Source organism: Ctenocephalides felis, unplaced genomic scaffold (assembly GCF_003426905.1).
Source record: "Ctenocephalides felis isolate EL2017-DRISC unplaced genomic scaffold, ASM342690v1 CF-g0.4_SCAFFOLD_03570, whole genome shotgun sequence".
Taxonomy (NCBI): Eukaryota; Metazoa; Arthropoda; class Insecta; order Siphonaptera; family Pulicidae; genus Ctenocephalides; species Ctenocephalides felis.
In genome coordinates this window covers 22,595,184-22,614,717 of record NW_020539724.1, presented here as the reverse complement: position 1 = coordinate 22,614,717, position 19,534 = coordinate 22,595,184, and the positions used below count along the sequence as shown (strand labels likewise).

Sequence of the window (19,534 nt, the reverse complement as noted above, 5' to 3'; positions counted from 1 at the left end):
CTATTCCTCACTTTTTGCTTCGCATCTCCGAATCGGCTGGACCAACTTTTGCTAAAAACTAATGAACACGATTCAAATCGGTGTACCGGTATGCTCCCAAAAACGTCGAGAAAAAATTGTATCCATATATATACATACATACTACATACATGTAACCCCATAAACATGTTTCTAATTGTAAGGTACTTCAAAACGTGAAGATCTGCAAAAATTTTCAATTTCGATTTTTGGCCGATTACTATAACTTACCCAACGGAAAAATACTAGGTGTAAGTGGCATAAATTTTAATATTAAACTTAAGAGCGCGGCACATTATTCCAAACTTTAACGATTTTTTATAATTTAACTTTTTGTAGGATTATATAATTTAATGATATTCACACAGGCAATAAACACTATTATCATATTTTTTTCTTAATTTCATAAAACATAAATTTCCAACAATTAATTACGAGGAAATGGTCCGGCCGAACAACACCAAAAACTAACACCATTCCCATAGATAAAAGAGTATTCCCAACTGAAATATCTTGAATTTCCAAAATTCAGATTTTTTTGCGAAAACGTGAAAGAAATATTTTGCAGTTTTCTGGTAATTTTGAAGCAAATTAACTTCTACATATGGCTTATATATTATTGATAAAAGTGTTCAGACGTATTTGAGGAAAAATCTAAGGTGGGTCAATTTCAGGGCATTATAAAAGTGCTGCTTATTTTTCCAAACCTTGTTGAAGATGATATTTTAAAATTAATTAACTTATCATAGGCTCATAATATTGTAGTATGTTCTTTAAGATCGTGATCTTTTATTAAAAACAAAGAAAAAATTTAAAAGAAAAACCAGGACGATCTCTACCAAAAACAAATCAGCAAAATTTCCAACAGATTTCTTTTTTTGTTTGAACTTATAAAATCAGTACAAAACCTTTGGCTAAAACGTGGATTAAAAATTTTCACACTTTTCTGCTAATAATAAAAAAAACGGCTTCTTCTTATCGAATTACATCAAATGGTTTTTGACTGTTGAAACCTTTTCCGCCGTTTTTCAGAAAATGTAGAGAAAAGGTCAAAAATGGCTTACACACACTTACTTTTTGCTAATTTGATTAGAGCGACTCAGAATAACTTGAAATGTCGAGCAAATATAAAATTAGTTTCGGATTTTCTGGTGAAACCATAAACTTCTCCTTCTTCAGGAATCCAATATGGGTAAACCTTTGGGTTACCATCTAAATTCGGCGTAAGTGGAGAACTCGTGGGACGGAAGTTCTGATTGCTGCTAAAAATGAGAATATAAAATAAAATAACAATTGCAATATTAAATATGTTTTAATATCTATATTTATGTATTATAGTTATTGAAAGATGTGTCATCAAAAATAATTATAATAATGAGTAAAATCATTTATACACATGCGTACAATTTGGTGGTTGCATATATGCGTACATTATATACACATAACTATATACTAAATTAGTGGAAGTGACATTTGATTTCATTTCAACAATTTTATAAGAGTGGTAAATTTGAAATTTATCATAAGTTATGAACACTAAAATGTCAAATAAATATTACCTATCGTAATAAAAATGAGATGGAATGCGTTTAAAATGACTCAGTTACTAGAACACATTTTAATTATATAAATATATATTTTTCATGGAAGAACTTATGAATAGAACATATATCGATCATCTAATTATTTTTACGGATATCATACATACATTCGTACATGAGTATATCAATTCTAAATGCATACTTCTATATAATTAAATATATATGAGAAAGATCACAATGAAGAGTGTATATATTATTATTTACTATGTTTTGTATTCGAATTCATCTATTGGTTTTTATTCTAACATTTGCCATACATATTTTTTTATAACTTAGATGGAATTTATTCCATTGCATATGGAGATGGTTTGGCAATCTACTATCATACCTATATGTATGTATGTATGTATATATATACATATACAAATAAACATATATTTATATATATATATGTCATATATATATATAATATGTATATATTAGGGTGGTCCTTAATATGGACATTTTCGAATTTTTTTTGCTCCCAAGGGCTCATATGCTTCCAAATTAACAAAAATAAATTTTCTAAAAGTTTTAGCTCTTAATAATAGCATTTAGATAGTCCGCAATTTAATTTAGTTCGTACATTTATAATTAAAACTTTTAGAGACTTGAACTTTTAGAGATTTTTTTAAAAATTAATTTGGAAGCAATTGAGCCCTTGGGAGCAAAGAAATTCGAAGATAATCATATTAAGGACCAACCTAATATATATATTAAATTAAGTATGAATTATAAACACACAACACTCTTGGCTCTTTCTTAAATTCACTCTTTATTAAATATTTTAAATCTCATCACATTTTAAGTCTCATCATCACTGAAATATATCTCATATTTTATCACTAAAATATCGACCAGAAGGTTCGTGTTATCCGATGCACAAGCTTGACTGTGGCATATATGTGTGTTGATGACTGGGTGACTAATTTTATTCAATTCAAGTGTTCTTTTCCTTAGGTATGGTAGAAATTATGATACATGAAATAGAGATTATATCAGGATATGTATTTTTTTGTTTTAAAAATACATGATATTTATATTAATGATATAAAAATAAAACACAAGAAGAAATATTTTTATATAGCTACAAAGTATTGTACATATGTATCATGTAAAATGTTAGTATCTGTCCGTAAATTGACTGTATTGTTCGTATTAGCTATTAGCATAGATTTTACTTGATTTGAATAAGTTTAATCATCCGGCCTACACACACTTTTGTTACCTGTAATTGAGCCCTATTCCTTCTCATTCCTATTTGATATTTCATGACTCACCAAGTTGACCTTCAGTCAGTGGGAGGTTTTCAGTCGCCTACAATTCGTATGGCGAGAAGAACAAGTTGGAAGAGTTAACACAGATTGCTATTTTAAATTTTAAATTATTACACTGATGATGAGACAAACCTAGCCTCTAAAAGTTTGTAAAATTAGTATTATTTAATAAATTAGTGCAAAAAAGAGTGCTGTTCGTTCATATTTCTAAATTAATATATATATATATATATATATATATATATATATATATCTATACATACGATATAGGTAGGTCTAATATAGTTAATAAGCACATTTACTATATTGACATAAATATAAATTTTACGATTGTCTTAGGGGTTTTACTAGGTGCTTTAAATTATATTTTATGAATTTTTCTAATATGCATATATACATATATATGTATATTTCCATATATATATAATATATATACATATTAGTTATAATACAATTCTAGATTTTACACATAGATTTGAATGCCTAAAGTAAATAGTAAATTCATTTATAATATTTCTAATAAGTTATATGATTATTATTATTAATTTATTAATTTATCAGTGGTCAATTTTTTGATATAAGACTTCTAATAGCAAGAGTAATATCTATTATTTAATACACACATTCAGCCACACAATATACATACACATATGTATATATATATATATATATATATATATATATATTCATATACATATATTATATATTCATCTACATATTCATTACAACTTATCGTTAGCCTAATATTCAAAGACAGCTTCTTTTAAAATAGATTAAGGCAATAGATCAAATAGAAATTTTATTTAGGACTGTATAGCTCTAAATAGATCATTAATATACATTATATATTTATAGATAATAAATATATCCGCATTAATCACGAATTCATTATAACACGAATTAAATATGGTCACCATATGTTAATACCATAGTAAAACACATTTTCTAAATTTTGAAGCTTACTCTTATTTTAAGTTATTTCATAAGTATTATATATCGACAGTAAGACTTGTTTTATGTTTATTTTAGAAGATGATTTTGAAAGAAATAATAAAAATGTCAGGAGGACCAAAAATATATCAACACTTCACTGATATAGTTATGAATCATACATTCAACCCATTCCACTCGGATGCCGCCGCTCCGTCGGCAAAATTCATATAAATCTCGGAATTCGCGAATAGAAAGGGTTAACTTAAATTATAGAACAATGGTAATGATTTTTTTAAATCATTGATGTTTCAATAATAATGCATTGATAGTACAGATTTTTACTACTATTCTGATATTCACTGAATTTCTAAAAATGTCTAAAAGAATTCGTTCAGAAGTATTTCAATGTATACGAAAAGTACAGACAAAAATACGATGATATTAGAACCAGTCGCAATCGTTTTTACTCATCTTTGGTTAAGTAGGAACTATAGTAACATATTTATTAAGGAAAAATGCAACCAATTTAAAAACCAATCTGTCCCATACTGATGACATACTGAGATACCAATTTTTAAGAAGGCAGTTCACAAATAAATCGTTTGATCCTCTTTGGGACATCAGCACCTAAATCATAAGTCCAAAGAGGACAAATCATGCATCATAACCAACCTTCACTGGGATCATAACAAAAAAAGAGGGTTTTACAACAAATTCAAGTCTGTTCTTGTTATCAGTGGATTTTTTGGTCTATTTTCAGAAGTAGTTAAAGTAAAAGTTAAAAACCCATCAACTTTGGAAAGTTTCAATTTTCTCCATTGGACACCTGATAATTACAATAAAGTTGAGAGAAGTCACTAGTACTGGCATATGTTCATTGATTTTAGTAGAAATAATTACAAATATCAATAAATAGGTGCCAAAAACCATGACAGCACAACTTTTAAAATAAACTTTTAAAGGCGTGATACACGTTTGAACTGAGCACTCCGAGAAGAATGTGACAATGACGCTCAACATCTGACACGATTGTTATTATGGATTTCTTCGTGGTATACAATCGCGGAAACGTTACTAAAACTAACCAATTTCTAAATAGCAGCGTCATTTTGTCCACATTTCCCCTAAATTTATATTATAGTTGTTGTTCTTTATTATCCAATATTTCTTGGATATCGCGATTCCAAAAAATATTAGTTCTGAAGCATTTGAATGTTTTTAACTGATCGAGTGGTATAAAAACTTGAAGCACCTCATTTTTTTATCGATAAAGAATTCATTCAATAAGATCACATATAGTCTTTTTCAATAAAAAAATACTTTTTACAAATTCTCATATGGACATTTAGCATTTAGTAACAATTTGCAACTTTTAAAAAATAGTATTATAATGCTGATAAAGTATTGTTTACCGCAACAAGGGGCCAATTCTCTTAAAAAAAATAGTTATGTCAGAAAATAATATTAGTTAGACTTCATGCATGTGTTATCGGAAGTGACAACAAATTGTTGCACTTATGATAACATTGTTATCTGACATTGGTGCCATTTGGAGGTTACGTTTAGAAGTTAATATAGCGCATAGTTTTTTCACCGTTATTGACTACCGACTCATGCGATTATTCAACAAAAGAACCCATATCATAGCAATTATTTTATCCGAAAATTGGCCATTAAGTTTAAATTATATAAAAAAATAATTATGAATTTCATATTTTTTTGCGACACATATTTTAGAATAAAGCCAATTGAATTGATTAAATATACTTATAATTTAAAATATTCTATAAACCATAAAAATATATATGTTTATAATATATTAAAAACATTTATATCGTCTTTAAACTTTAGAAATTTTAGTTGACTTCATTCTAAAATATTGTAAGTCATATGAAATTCATAACTTAAGAGCCAAGTCTCGAATAAAATAACTGTTATGTCAATACATTGAATAATTAGTTACTATTTAATATCAGATCATCTTACAAAAATAAATTACAATAAAATAAGTCTTACTGTTTTATTCGAGTATTATTTTAGACTTACTATAAATCTTTTACAATTAGCAATGAATAATAAAAGTCTTAAAAAAATTGGTGACAGTGAAGAGCATTTTTATGATTTATATAAATTTTATAAATTCGTGTTGTTTTATGCACAGACTGATGCTATAAAATTTATTTGCACATATATTTTTTCGCACAAAGATTGCCTATCAATATAAAAATTATGTAAAATAATTATGTTTATTAAAGCAAAATATTGACAGTTGTAAGAAATTGATTTTAGATAAATCGATCGATCAAATCTTGATTTTGTGTTCCAAATATATAAAACAATTTATATCTTACATCAATTTGATCGATCTATTGATGCCAATATTTTGCAACAAAATTAGAATGATATAAGTATTGTAATGTATAAGTTTTAATTTTTAGCATTTTAACTATTCGAAAAAATCGAATTTGGTGTTAAAGGAAAAAGTATTAGAAATGTTACGCCATTAATATTTAAAATTACATTGAATATTAATATTTGGTTAAATAATATATGCCTTAACGTACGTTTAAATTTATGGTATTTTTGGTTGCTAAAAGTTGGTGGAGCACAGTGTATGCCAAAATAGTAGAGTTATTCGTCCAATTGGAATTATATGGCGATGAAATATAAATTTGGTCCTTTTATTATGACCTTATAAATTTATATCATGACTATCATTTACATTTTTTAAACTAAGTTTATCGTTGAATTAACTTGTTCTGGTCCACATAGGAAGTGATATTTTCCTTCACAAGCGCCACAAATAACGTAGTAGGATAATAATAACAATTATATTTATAAAAAAAATAATAAGTTTATATTATATAAAATGAAAAAGACTACATTTCCACCGGAGGACAAGATTTAAATTCAATTTATGTAGAGTAGTCCATTAATTTAGTGGCTAAATCAGTGGTTTCCAACCTTTACGCGCGGTGCCCTCCCCGCTCTGATAAAAAACTATTGCCTTAATTTTTTTTACAATTTTATTTCATAAATACTCCACTGATATTACCAGACTACAAATTAATATGAAATATTATGTAAAAGAAGCATAAACATTTTTTTTTTATATTATTTCAAAAATAGTATTTTGGAAACAGCTGTACGCCCCCCCCCTTCCAACAGACTGGCTCCCTGAGGGTACGCGACCCACAGTTTGGAAACCGCTAGATTAAATAATGTATACTTCAACTTATTGTGCTCAAAAAACACATTTAGAAAATATAAACGCAATTAACAGAAAAATGTGACGGTCTCAATAGTAAAAGTTAGATTTTTAGACAAATTACTATTGAAATAAACTATTTTAACCCTTTAGCTTTAAGCGTTGTCTATAGGTGACATCGACTTGTGAGTAGTATTTAGATTTTTCGACCAATTATTAAAATAAACTATTGTTGACCCTTTCGCTTCAGGCGTCATCTATAGGCGACATCCACTTGCACGTACAAATGAGATTTTTTTACCGATTACTATTAAAATAAACCATTTTTAACACTTTCGCTACAAACGTCGTCTACAGGCGACATCCACTTGTCGGTAGAAATTAGATTTTTTGACCAATTACTATAAAATGAACTTTTTTTAACCCTTTAGTTTCAAGCGTCGTCTATAGGCGACATCTACTCGTTGGTGGAAGAAATTAAATTTTTCAACTAAAAATTATTAAAATAAAGTATTTTTAACGTCTTCGCTACGTCGTCTATATTCGACATCCACTTGACGGCATATGTGCACGAGTGTCTCTTTTAGACGACAGTGTCTTTTTTTGGCTTCAAGGTTTAACACTATGAGTTAAATTATTAAGAATTCGAATTTTTTTATTGTAATTTTCTGTTAGTGAAATTTGGAACATTATAAATACATTTTCATTGATATTGATTGAAAAATCTTAAAGTATATTAGGCGGCTTGCTGTTCTGTACAGCAGCGTCACCGCTGCAGAAAACACTCTCGTAGCCAAAGATTTAATTTTGACTTTGGAAGTGGGATAAAAATCGGGGCATAATTTCAACTCAAAATAAAAACTGGATTTTTATGCAAAATATGTATGTAAGAATGAAACGTACAGTAATTTTGGTCGGGCTTACTTTTATTTTATTGTATTGGCCATGAAGGCGACAATCTTCATGGCATTGAGATTTTACCCCTGGTAAAAATTGTTCACTTCTAAAACTAAAGTCCGCAAAACAACAAATGTAATAAATAATCAATAAATATATCTCAAACTATTATTTAGTGACAAATCAGTGATTGTAATAAGAACTGCAACTAATACATAATATACAAACAAATCAGTGTTTATTCTCAATAATTTAACTCATAATCAGAAAGCTGACTAAAGGCGACACTCCTACATACCGGTCTTCGAGCAGATGTCACCTATAGGTGACACTCAAGATTTAGTTATTCTACACGCGTCGCGCCAAGGAAAAATTAATTGAATATTTTCCCTAATATGGTTTTTGCGATAAATATTTGGCAAACACTGGCAGTAATACATATAATCATGCATCATAAAAGCAACATTTTGAAAAAACTACTTTAAACTCCAAATTACATAAGTAGTGCGCAATTTTAAAAATGTAATTCAAAACTTGGTTTTGGCACATTTTTATATCAATTCCTTAAGGTTTTTATTAGCTAACTTGAAAAATATTTTCTTTAAATTATTCATCACGCCTTAAGAAAAAGATTATAACGTGTATAAAATTAATTAACAATAATAAAAACAACAATAAACGCAACGTAACAGATGTTATTTTAAAATAACTATAAAATATATTAATATTTTAAACAGTTCCAAATAATAATAACTCATTTGGATTTCATAAAGGTACTTATTAGCATTTAATTATTGATATATATTATTAAATCGAATGTCAATGTTTATATAATCGATTTAAGATAAGATAGATCTAACAAACTATGATATCGAGATATTTTTGTTAGATATAAAATAGTATTAATATATTGCGTAAACGACCCTTCAAGTTTATTTGCTATTCATGATTTAAATAAATAACATGTATCAACTTTTATAAATAAGAGATAAGATGAATTTTAAATATAATTTACCCGAATCATACGACAGTTTCATCCTAAAGAACTTCGAAATTTTATAATATGGTTACATAAAATAATTGCTGTTTTTTAATATGAATTGGTTGTTTGTTTCTATCCAAAATAATATATGATTGAGGCATAAAAAAGAAGAAATCCTTTAGTTTATAATCAACCAAAAGCAAATACCTAAAAATGGTAACTTCGTAGATAATTATTTCTTAAAGATGCTATTTTAGGAATAAAATTTTAAGTCTAATCAAATAAATAAATAAGTTAATAGATTTTTATGATTTAAGAAAATCAATAGAAGGCAATACTAATTAAAGTTAAATACTAGTTTAACAGTTTAAATAATTATTTATAACAATTAGCCTAGTTAGTTATCTAAAAGTATTTGACAAAATTATTAGAAATCCATTTGGAACCTAAATAAGAATATATCAATTATCGACTCACTAATTCAATTTGCTGATTAGTTATTTCTTTACCCAAGTTGACAAATAATTATTCAGTGTCCAAATATTCGAAAACACTTCAAGAATCAGGAAATATACTATTAGAAGAATATATTATTTCTGCAATACCTGATTATTCCAATTCGGTACTTTGGCATATACACGTAAGAAATTTTATTTCTTAAATGTGTGTTTCAAATGCCGACTAGCCACATTATTCGAGTGAATTTCTTTGATAAATTAGTTTTCACTGGTCATCCTTAATTTCTTAGACATGCTGCACAAATTCTGGATTGAGATAGGAGAATCCCATAAATTCGGTTTGGTCCAAATTCATCATGAAGAGTTTGTCAGTCGGCGTCAAATCTACCTTCTCACTTGTGAATTGTCTGTCGAAGTTTGATACATCTTTCCTATGTTTCTGTAAATGATAAAACAAAGCATTAATGAACACTCCGATATTTATATAGTAAGGTGCAAAACAAATGATTACACAAGTCAACAAAAAATTAGTATTGGATGCGCGTCATATGTTTTTCAATGCAGTTCTACCGTTGAATACAAATCTGAAGTCAAAATTGGAAGTCAAACTACAAAAAATAGATCTAGTAAATCTTCTGCATGATATATAAAATTTTATAATTTCTGGCGTTTCCTGGTCCTTCTAGCCTATCAAATCTAAGCTAAAATAAAAATATCCTGAATTGATAATTATATTTGACCAATAACTTACAATTTTAGGTTTAAAAGGAGGTTGAACTTCTCTGTTCTCAATTCTGTCCCAATCTATCCTCCTGAAGAAAGCGTGACCTCTGACATCTTCTTCACCTCTAACTCCGCAACCCAACCGTTTAAGTGGATTCTTTGTTAACAACTGGTAAAAAGAGGAAAAATAGATAAGTTAAATTGGACAAAACTTTGAATATATTCACGAATGTGAATGATTATGCATCTCTAAAAATACCCAAGTTAGAACAAAAGTTCTATCTTATTAAAGTAAAATGTTGGCGAGATCTACAATATGTATGGTGGTTGACCTAAATCGATTTTGGACGGGCTACAAAAGGTTTAAAATAATTGTGCAATCTTTAAGGGGGCAGGAGTAGTAAGTGCCTACTAACAGAATTCCGCAAAAAATTGTTATCTAGCCAATGAGTGATCCATCCACTCTATTTGCTCTATTACCACTAATTTTCTTCTATTAGTAAATATACTGGTTATTTGAAAGTTTCATCTTTCATCGTTGCTGTTTATCAAAAGAATAATTGTATGACTTACCCCTTTGCAGACTTCTTTAGCCTCTTTGGATAAACTTTTCGGATAACTAACATTATGGTCCGTGATTGCGGCGAAAAGTTCTTCTTCGTCCTCGCCATCGAAAGGTGGTTGACCGACCAACATTTCGTAGAGCAATACTCCATAGGCCCACCAATCGACCGATCGACCGTACGGCTGATACAGAATTATCTGTCGAATGTTAAAAACGTGAGTCATATGAGTAATGTGCATCAAATATTGTGATTATATCAAGCAAGTTGCAGCAGAATATATTGGGAAATCATTTCAATAATTCTATTCAAATAGGTGAAAGATAATGATATTCATTGAGAACGTGGTGTGCATATTTGGTGTCTGATAAAATATTCGCAATAGTATTATTACTCCCTGAAAGGCTAAGGGGTTAAAAAATTAATTTATTTGAAGAATAAATCCCATATCTAAATAATATATTACCCAAGTAAATAACAACATAGATAATATTTGCGCAAAAAAGGAGAAAAGTTTACAATTTCCCAAAAAATACCACATTTCAATAATTGTGAAAGGAGTATGCATAAAAATTGCTGTTAGGGATCGATCAGGCAATAATTTGCCACGGCATGTTTGCCATACCAAACCATTTCTGGTGTATATCCTAGGGCTCGGATGGTAATTTTGTGGTGATCCCTACATTTCTGGTAAAAACGTTCAGTGAGCTTTTTAATTTGTTTGAATAAGCCCTTTTTTGTACTATCTGTAGTCTCTGTCGGTTGGTCTTAGTTGTCACATTCCATACTGGAGCGGCGTATAACAGTAACAGTCTTATAAGTATAGTGTCCGCTTGTTCTTCACGCTTAGCGGGCTGTTGTGGTTCAAAAGAATTCTCAGTGAATTTATCATCCCGTAAGCCTGCCCAATTTTTATGTTGGTATGTTTCGTGAAGCTGAGTCTATGGTCCAAGGTCACACCAAGGTAATTGACATCCTTGGGCCATTCAGCTTCGTGGCCTATTACTTTTAATTTTTCCAAGTCAATGTAGTGGACTTACGGCTCTTTGTAAACAAGATAGCTTCACCCTTTTGTGGATTGAACTAAAGTAAAATTGTGATCCAAAAGTCAAAGGCAATACAGCGCGGCGTGAGGTCAAATAGAATTCTTGAGACAAAGAATGTAAATTGTAAACTAATTTGTCTCCTTCCTATGGAGAAATTCCATGTTTTCTCGACGTTATCAAAATTAGATCAGTGACGAAAATATTTTTTTTTTAAATTATTAATAAATATATTATATTATTATCTCCGCACAGGGTTATTTATAGAAAGTTCGGGAATACGAGGTAAAAATTAAAAAAAAATACTACTATTTAATGCATTTTGCACAGAAAATAACAATTCAAGTATCAATTTACCTCTGGTGCTATATAATCTGGTGTTCCGCAAAAAGTCTTTGTAGTTTTGTCTCCTGTGATGCCCTCTTTACACATTCCAAAATCTGCAATTTTGATGTGACCATCTTGATCCAACAATACATTATCCAGCTTTAAATCTCTGTATACTATTCCTCGTGCGTGCAAGTAAAATAGGCCTATGGCAATTTCTGAAGCATAAAACCTATTAAATAAAAAATAATAACATTTATTGTAATACGAAAAATAACAAATCTAACAAAACAAAGTCAAAATTACAGGACATATCAAAAGCACTTGATTTAGCGATACAAATAGCCAATAAAAAATTAAATATTCAGGCTTTGCCCCAGGTTCAAAATTGTAGGTTAAGGGTTATTGACAAAGTATTATATATATTTATAAATACGTATACGTAGAGCCTATAAAAAGTAAAGTTTTCACTTACACTGCCACCGGTTCTTTGAATTTCCCGCACTGCTGAATTTGAAACATTAAATCTCCTCCATTTACATACTCCATAACGAAATATAATCGATCCTTTGAAAGAAAATAATATTTTCTACAAATGCTCCATATTGGCTTAAATAATTTATTTCAAACTCACCATGGTTTGGAAACAAGAATGTAATTGGACTAAGAATGGTGGTTTAGATGATAACGCTAAAACGCGTTTTTCAACCATAGTACATTCGACATCGTCATCTTGGATTATTATATCTTTCTTCAGAATTTTGATTGCATATAGTTCATCTGTACCTTTCCTCTCTGCTAATAAAACCTGGAATAAATATATACAAATTAAAATAAAATATAATATAAATTTTATGGAAAGGGCTTAAAACAATTCTTTCACAACACTTTCATGGAAAAATTGATTTAATTTATTTATTTCTAAAACTGACCTTTCCAAAAGATCCCTTTCCTAAAACCATGAGGAAATTAAAATCTGTGGCTCGTATCACATCTTTTTTACTCATATTATGTGGAACATCTTTATCAGCTGGTAATGTTGGCCTTTTGGTAATAGATGTTTTCTAAAATATACAATTAAAATAAGCTAATACAATATTTAAAAAGATAATATAAACAATAAAAATAGCTTGGCAAACAAGAAACAAAGTAAAGAAATCAAATTATATCTGTGCTCCTCACCTTGAGTTGAAATGAAGAAGAAAATTTTAATTGTATAAAACCCAGATCTACTTGGGAGATTTGACAAAACAAAAAGCTGATATTGGTATGCTGTATTATATCCAATGCTCTATTATTTCCACAACATACCCTCATCTGCGTCTTAAGTTGCGCCAAATCAGTTCCCTCCTCCGGTACTGGCACATTGTAGAATTCACCTTCTTCCTGAGTCAGCAGCTTGTACCAACCTTCTGCTGGTGATTTTATAATTTCGGATATACCAAAGGAAAGCGATCCCATAAAATCGTTCCTGGATGTTCTGTCCCAATCCCAAACTTCTATCAAAAGCCTTCGGTCTTTGTCGGATGGTTTCAGTTCACTAATAAAAAAAACAAATAGAATATATTTGATGCACATGCAATAAATGTTTAAAAAAACAATGAATTTTTAGCAATTTATTAGACTGTTTGGACAGTGGTTTCGTTTTAAACGCCTGGACTGTAGGTTAAAGTATATTTTAACTATGACTGAACTCATGATTCAATTAAAAAAAATTACATGTCACCGATTTGCCCAGATAAAATACATAAAAATTACTTTGCAAACTAGTTCTACTTTTCATATTTAGAAGGACATTGGACATTAAAAGTCTAAAAACAGCTGCATAGAGTCAATTGAATTTTTGGATAATCTTGAATTGAAAATAATTAAATTAAGCTTTCTATGCATCTGATAATATATTTTCAGGAACTCTGTACCTACTAATATTACATATCACAAATTTGATCCATATACTCTAGATAACCATACATTTTTGCAAAAATTAATGTCAATACTCACAATACAAGTGTTTCATTCCAAACTGGATTGAGACTAGACCTTATAGTTTTAGTTTTCTTCTTAACATTATCCGAATCTGGTATCAGTTTAAGTTTCACATAAGGGTCAGACAATCCATTAGGGTCCATTGGTATTAAATTTCTTCCTTGCCGAACTAGTAAGGAATAAATTATTCAAAAATAAATTTTTTTAATATTTTATTATATTTTCTATTTCATACTATTTAATATCTTCCTTCGTTTTATTATATTTGATTTATTCTCTTATTTGAAATGAAATCTTATTTTGAAATGAAAATTGTTAGTTTGAAACTATTTATCATGTACATAGAATCCAAATTGTTAAAAAGGATTATGGTTTTATTCCAAAGCACAACTTCGAGATAGTAATGAATTGACTTACGAAAAGCTTTACGGAAATTTCTCTGATATTAGAGTTCTGAAATTTACGATAATCTGATTGTGGTTTATTAAATTGGGATTGCGGTTTTGTCATAAATAATATACCTACAATAACCCGAAACAAGTGAATCAATACTCGAATAGGAGCAGGACATACATTATATATATATATATATATATATATATATATATATATACATTTATAACTATATTTTTCTGAATTTAAAGGCTTGAAAGTAAAAGATAATTTATAATTTTTCAGCTGTGTTTGATTCTACTATTCAGGGATATAGTGACTTCTTTAGAAGAACTGATAAATCAAACAACTTCTATATGCATTAATTCATAATAATTTTTTTATTCTATATGTACCGTTTTTAACTATTTAATTTTTAAATAATAACGTGTATAAATCTGTAATTTTTGTTTGTTTGAAAATGTGTCCCCTGAAGAAGTAGACGTCGTATCCTGTACAATTAATTACACATGAATAATTAAATAAAAAATGAAAAACAGAGGATTTGAGTTCACAAAAATATAGTCATAAATAATATGAAATACAAATGAGAACAAAAAAAAATTCTTTGAAAATACATTATTTTCCGCGATTCTGAATAATGCACGTTGAATCTTCCGATTTTCTGTAAACAATATTTATTTAAAAATATCAAGTTTTTATTAATAGTATTATAATAAGGCAATAATAAATGTTTTTAGTATATACTGTATCTCAATGAGGACTATCGTTTGTCAGTTTTGTGCGCCAAGCCGTTTCTTTGTAATTTGGAAAAAGTGTTAACCTTTTCGTCCACATTTAGGCTCATACTACCGAATCGATTTTAAAAAATCAAAAACTGTTCGAAATATATTAGTTGGGAATGATATTGATTAGTTTTAGGTGAAAATCTACTGAGACGTTTTCTTGTAATTCGTTGTTGAAAAAAAAATTAAGTCGATTTTTATGGAACTTTTTTTGACGATATATATCATGGTCTTATAGAACTTACTGTAAGATTACGGCCTTACGACAAGTATGTAGTTTAATTTTAAAAATTCATCAAGAGTAGTTTTTTTTTGAATTAGACGATTTATTTGGTATAGTTAATGATAGAGTACTTGGTCTTAAGTTGATTTTTGAAAATTTGCTTTTAGAAAATACTCTAAATTAAGGTATTCGTTCGTTTTCAATTAGGTATAATAACTTGCCACAAGGCAAAACACCAATCCCAACTAGTTAAAATTACTTTTTACGCACATTAAAATTTATGTTCATAAAAAATAATTTATACTACTTATCATATCACAGTAAATATTTCTCGGCTTGATACAGGTTTATCCGAATTAACTAAATGTGATTCGAAACAGGTTGATAAGGGTTTGATTCGAATCACTTGATTCGAGTTGGCACTCACTAATTTATATGAAATATCTATCAAAATACCTTCAACTGTGAGTTTGTTGGCTATACAAGTGATTGTCAATTGTATCCTCCCACGTCGTTCAGTGTGATCGCAGCCACATAGATTTGGAACCGACTCCTCGCATCGTTTGTGTACGTTCATATCACATGCTAAATAAATTAATCAAGTTGAATAAATCAAAATAATCTCATAGATTTATACGAGTTATACATAGTCGTAAATTGAAACATTATTTATTTATTTCTATACATGCACAAATAAATAAAATTAAAAACTTACAAGTATAGTAATTGCTTTAATACTTAATTAGATTTGGGATCAAATCAGTTTGAATTGGGATTAAATTAATTTTAAAACATTTATGATTAAGGTTTATTAAATTATATATTTATTACTGAACTAACAATTCTGTGTAACAAAGACACAAAATTATTTTAGTGTCAGCTAATTCCAGTATTATATTAAAGTGATTGAAGTTGCTACATGAAACAATAATTTTAGACACTATGTCGTTTATGGAAAAGGTGTATATTGACGAGCCAGGTTTTCAGAGTTAATTAAAACATTATAGTCCAGTCATTATAGTAAGTTCACCTCGGAATCGAGATACCCAACTGTAAGTCTGTAAATACTTGTATATTGAGAGTCTAAAGTTGTCTCAAAACCTACATATGTTGCGTACACCCTACAATATGTAAGTTTTGAGACAACTTTTAGGCGTCAATATACAAGTATTTACAGACTTACAGCTGGGTATCTAGAATTCCGAGATTCTTACCTAATTTAAGCTTAAATGACTGGACTATTAGTAATATCTGTATTTCAAAGATTTTTTGAAATATTTATATATATTAGCAGAATCTAATAATCAGACGTACCACGTACCATCAATAAAATTCATGAAAATCGAATTTCATCAAGTAATAAATGCACAAGTAAAAAAATTCGCCAGAATCAGTTTCCCACATGTCGTAACCAAGTTGAAACATATTCTTTAAAATACTGTTACCATTATAAATCAATTACAATGTGCTAAAATTGTAATTTTAGTTTAATTATGATATGCATTTATATAATACTTAAACATTTCCTAATTTTTTTATTACTTAGTGCAGTGTTATATATTATATCCTCATACAACAGATAAGTGTTAGATATATTTTGAATACTACAAACTGTAAAGACTTTTTACTTATTAACAATTATTATGAACAATATAGTCTTATTTATTTTTCACCTGAATGAAGGGTGAGTCTATATCCGAAACGTATGAATTTTAGAGTAATTTTTTTTTTAAAAAAAAGTTTTTATTGATGTTACGCCCAATTTCTAGGTTCCGTTAATATATATGTCGAAGTCAGATTCAAAATTATATTATATTATATTATATATATATATATATAAATATATATATATATATATATATATATATATATACAAAAAATTGTAATTAAACGAATAGTGTCTAAAATAATATTGGATGTAGCAATATAATATTAAACGTTCAATTACTTTAAAAAGTAGTATATAGAGTAGTATAATTAGTCATTCAGGATATTTATATCTAAGTAAAAAATCATGTGTATATGTTTCTGTATGCACCGGTATATATATATATATATATATTATATATATATATATAATATATATACATATTATACTATTATTTTCATAAAAATCATGCTTTTTTTCTAATACATTTTACTTATTATACTTACCTGTTGTCAATTTGTGCACAAGCTAAATCGAGAGACTATATATACATACATTTGATCTAAATCACAAACATACATAAATTATACACTAATTGCACAACAAGATTCTTGTTTCATCTGTTATTTACAAAAACTTTTCCAAAAAATTCATAGCTCGGAAGTGAATTTCGAGCTAGCGAAATTTTCAACATAATTTCTTCTCCATATATTTAAATTCCAACTTACAAGCAAATCATACTTCTACTAGAGCAAACTTGACTTGTCAATGGATTTGATAAACTTCGCATAGTTATAGAGAATAACCCCTTGAAATATAAATGGTCTATGAGTAGTGTTTAGATTATGAAAATCAATTAAAGGTTTAAAAAATAATTAGGATAGTCCTGTGGATAAGGCGACCCCTAACTCTTACTGTCTACTATCAACTCCATGGATATGGATAGTATGGTACCAAATACCAACGTACCTGGTTATAGATCATAACCATGCAAAGTTTCATCAAATTCCCAAAGTCATAAAAAAACTTTATTGAAAATTTTGACAGCTCCAAATTCAATTCCAAAAATTTATTGAAAATTTCGCTGGTTCGTAATCTCTCTCTGAAATATGGTTTCTTCAAAAAGTTTCTTAAAATGACTCATAGAATCAAAATTACAAAGTGTCCCCACGATCAAAAAATTGATCTTCAATATATATACACGCATGTATATTTACGTGTGGCGCATAGCTCTGTATGGATCAGAGACATGGAATCTAAGAAAGACCGATAAGAAATATCTGAAGTGGTGGTGTTGAAGGCGAATGAAGAAGATAAGGGTAAAGACAAATGAAGAAGTCCTGAGAAGAGTGGGCGATAAAATAGCTGTACTGAAGAGAAAAGGAAACTGGATCGAACCCATTCTGCAAAAAACTATTTCTTCTACATGATATAGTCTAAGATAAAATAGAAAGACTGAAAGGAATAGAAAGAAGAAGATGCAGATGTTTGGTGACTTACGCGAGATGAGGAAAAACAGGAAAATGCAAGTACAAGGACAGGAAGCATAAATCAGAAGTTTGGAAAGAAAAATACATAAAAAATGTATTAGAAAATGAAGTTTATTTGTGGTGCCTCTCACACCATGGACCTGCCTTCGGGCATACTACCATTTTTTATTATTATTTTCTTTATATTTATGCAAGTGTGTATTAAAATCGGGTAATGTTTGGATAATTTAGAGATAAATTTGGCACGATGAATACAAAAGTTTAAATATACAAACACACACCCCAAAAACTTGAATATTAATTTTAATTAAAATTAAAAAATCCTCAAAATCTTATCCAAAAAACCACATACAAATATATACATATATCTTATCATCACGTGTATATATACACACATGTAGGTATATTATAATACAAGTTAATCAATCATTAAATTAATTTTGTGGGTCGCCAAAATGTTTATTGGTGCGCACCAATTCGTTTTATTCAGACAGTTCACTTGTTTGTGCTAACAATACATACCTTTTCAGTTATTTAACAACGCAAACCTGAAAACAGATATAAAATAAACATTAAATTATATGAAGAATTTGATGTTTACTTTATACTTGATTGAAATGAATTATTCATTGTAATTATTACCTGATTTACAGAAAGGAATATTAATTCGTATATTCATCACAGTCTATTTAGACAATTAACAAAGTCTCATGATTTTAATTTACCTTCACAAGTACGTCTTTCTTACAAACTATTTGAAACTTTTAACTGAAATAATTAATTTTGAATTTGTTTCTGATTCATTCTGTGTTTTCATAAATATGCAATCTTACTCGCCTATATATTTTCTAATGTCACGACTTAATATCTATATTTAATATTTTATATTTATCATAATAATGCTTAGTAAATAGATTTTACTAATGTTTTCTTATAAATCTTTAATATATCTAAGACTTTACACTTTATGATCACTTTATTTATTTTAAAAATTATGATA

General features: G+C 28.4%; 1 protein-coding gene across 2 annotated transcripts; it reads right to left on the bottom strand.

The window, feature by feature from the left end:
* Positions 1-9,528: 9,528 nt before the first annotated feature.
* On the bottom strand, positions 9,529-15,981 carry LOC113382734 (protein kinase C, brain isozyme-like; the record flags this gene model as incomplete). 2 transcript variants are annotated; one of them, XM_026620963.1, is given in 10 exon segments in its annotated part: positions 9,529-9,792; positions 10,105-10,245; positions 10,650-10,838; positions 12,040-12,241; positions 12,485-12,576; positions 12,644-12,817; positions 12,942-13,059; positions 13,319-13,549; positions 14,011-14,164; positions 15,853-15,981. In XM_026620963.1, coding segments are annotated over 10 exon segments (1,583 nt in total), but the record flags the coding sequence as incomplete, so codon positions are not given.
* Positions 15,982-19,534: the final 3,553 nt, after the last annotated feature.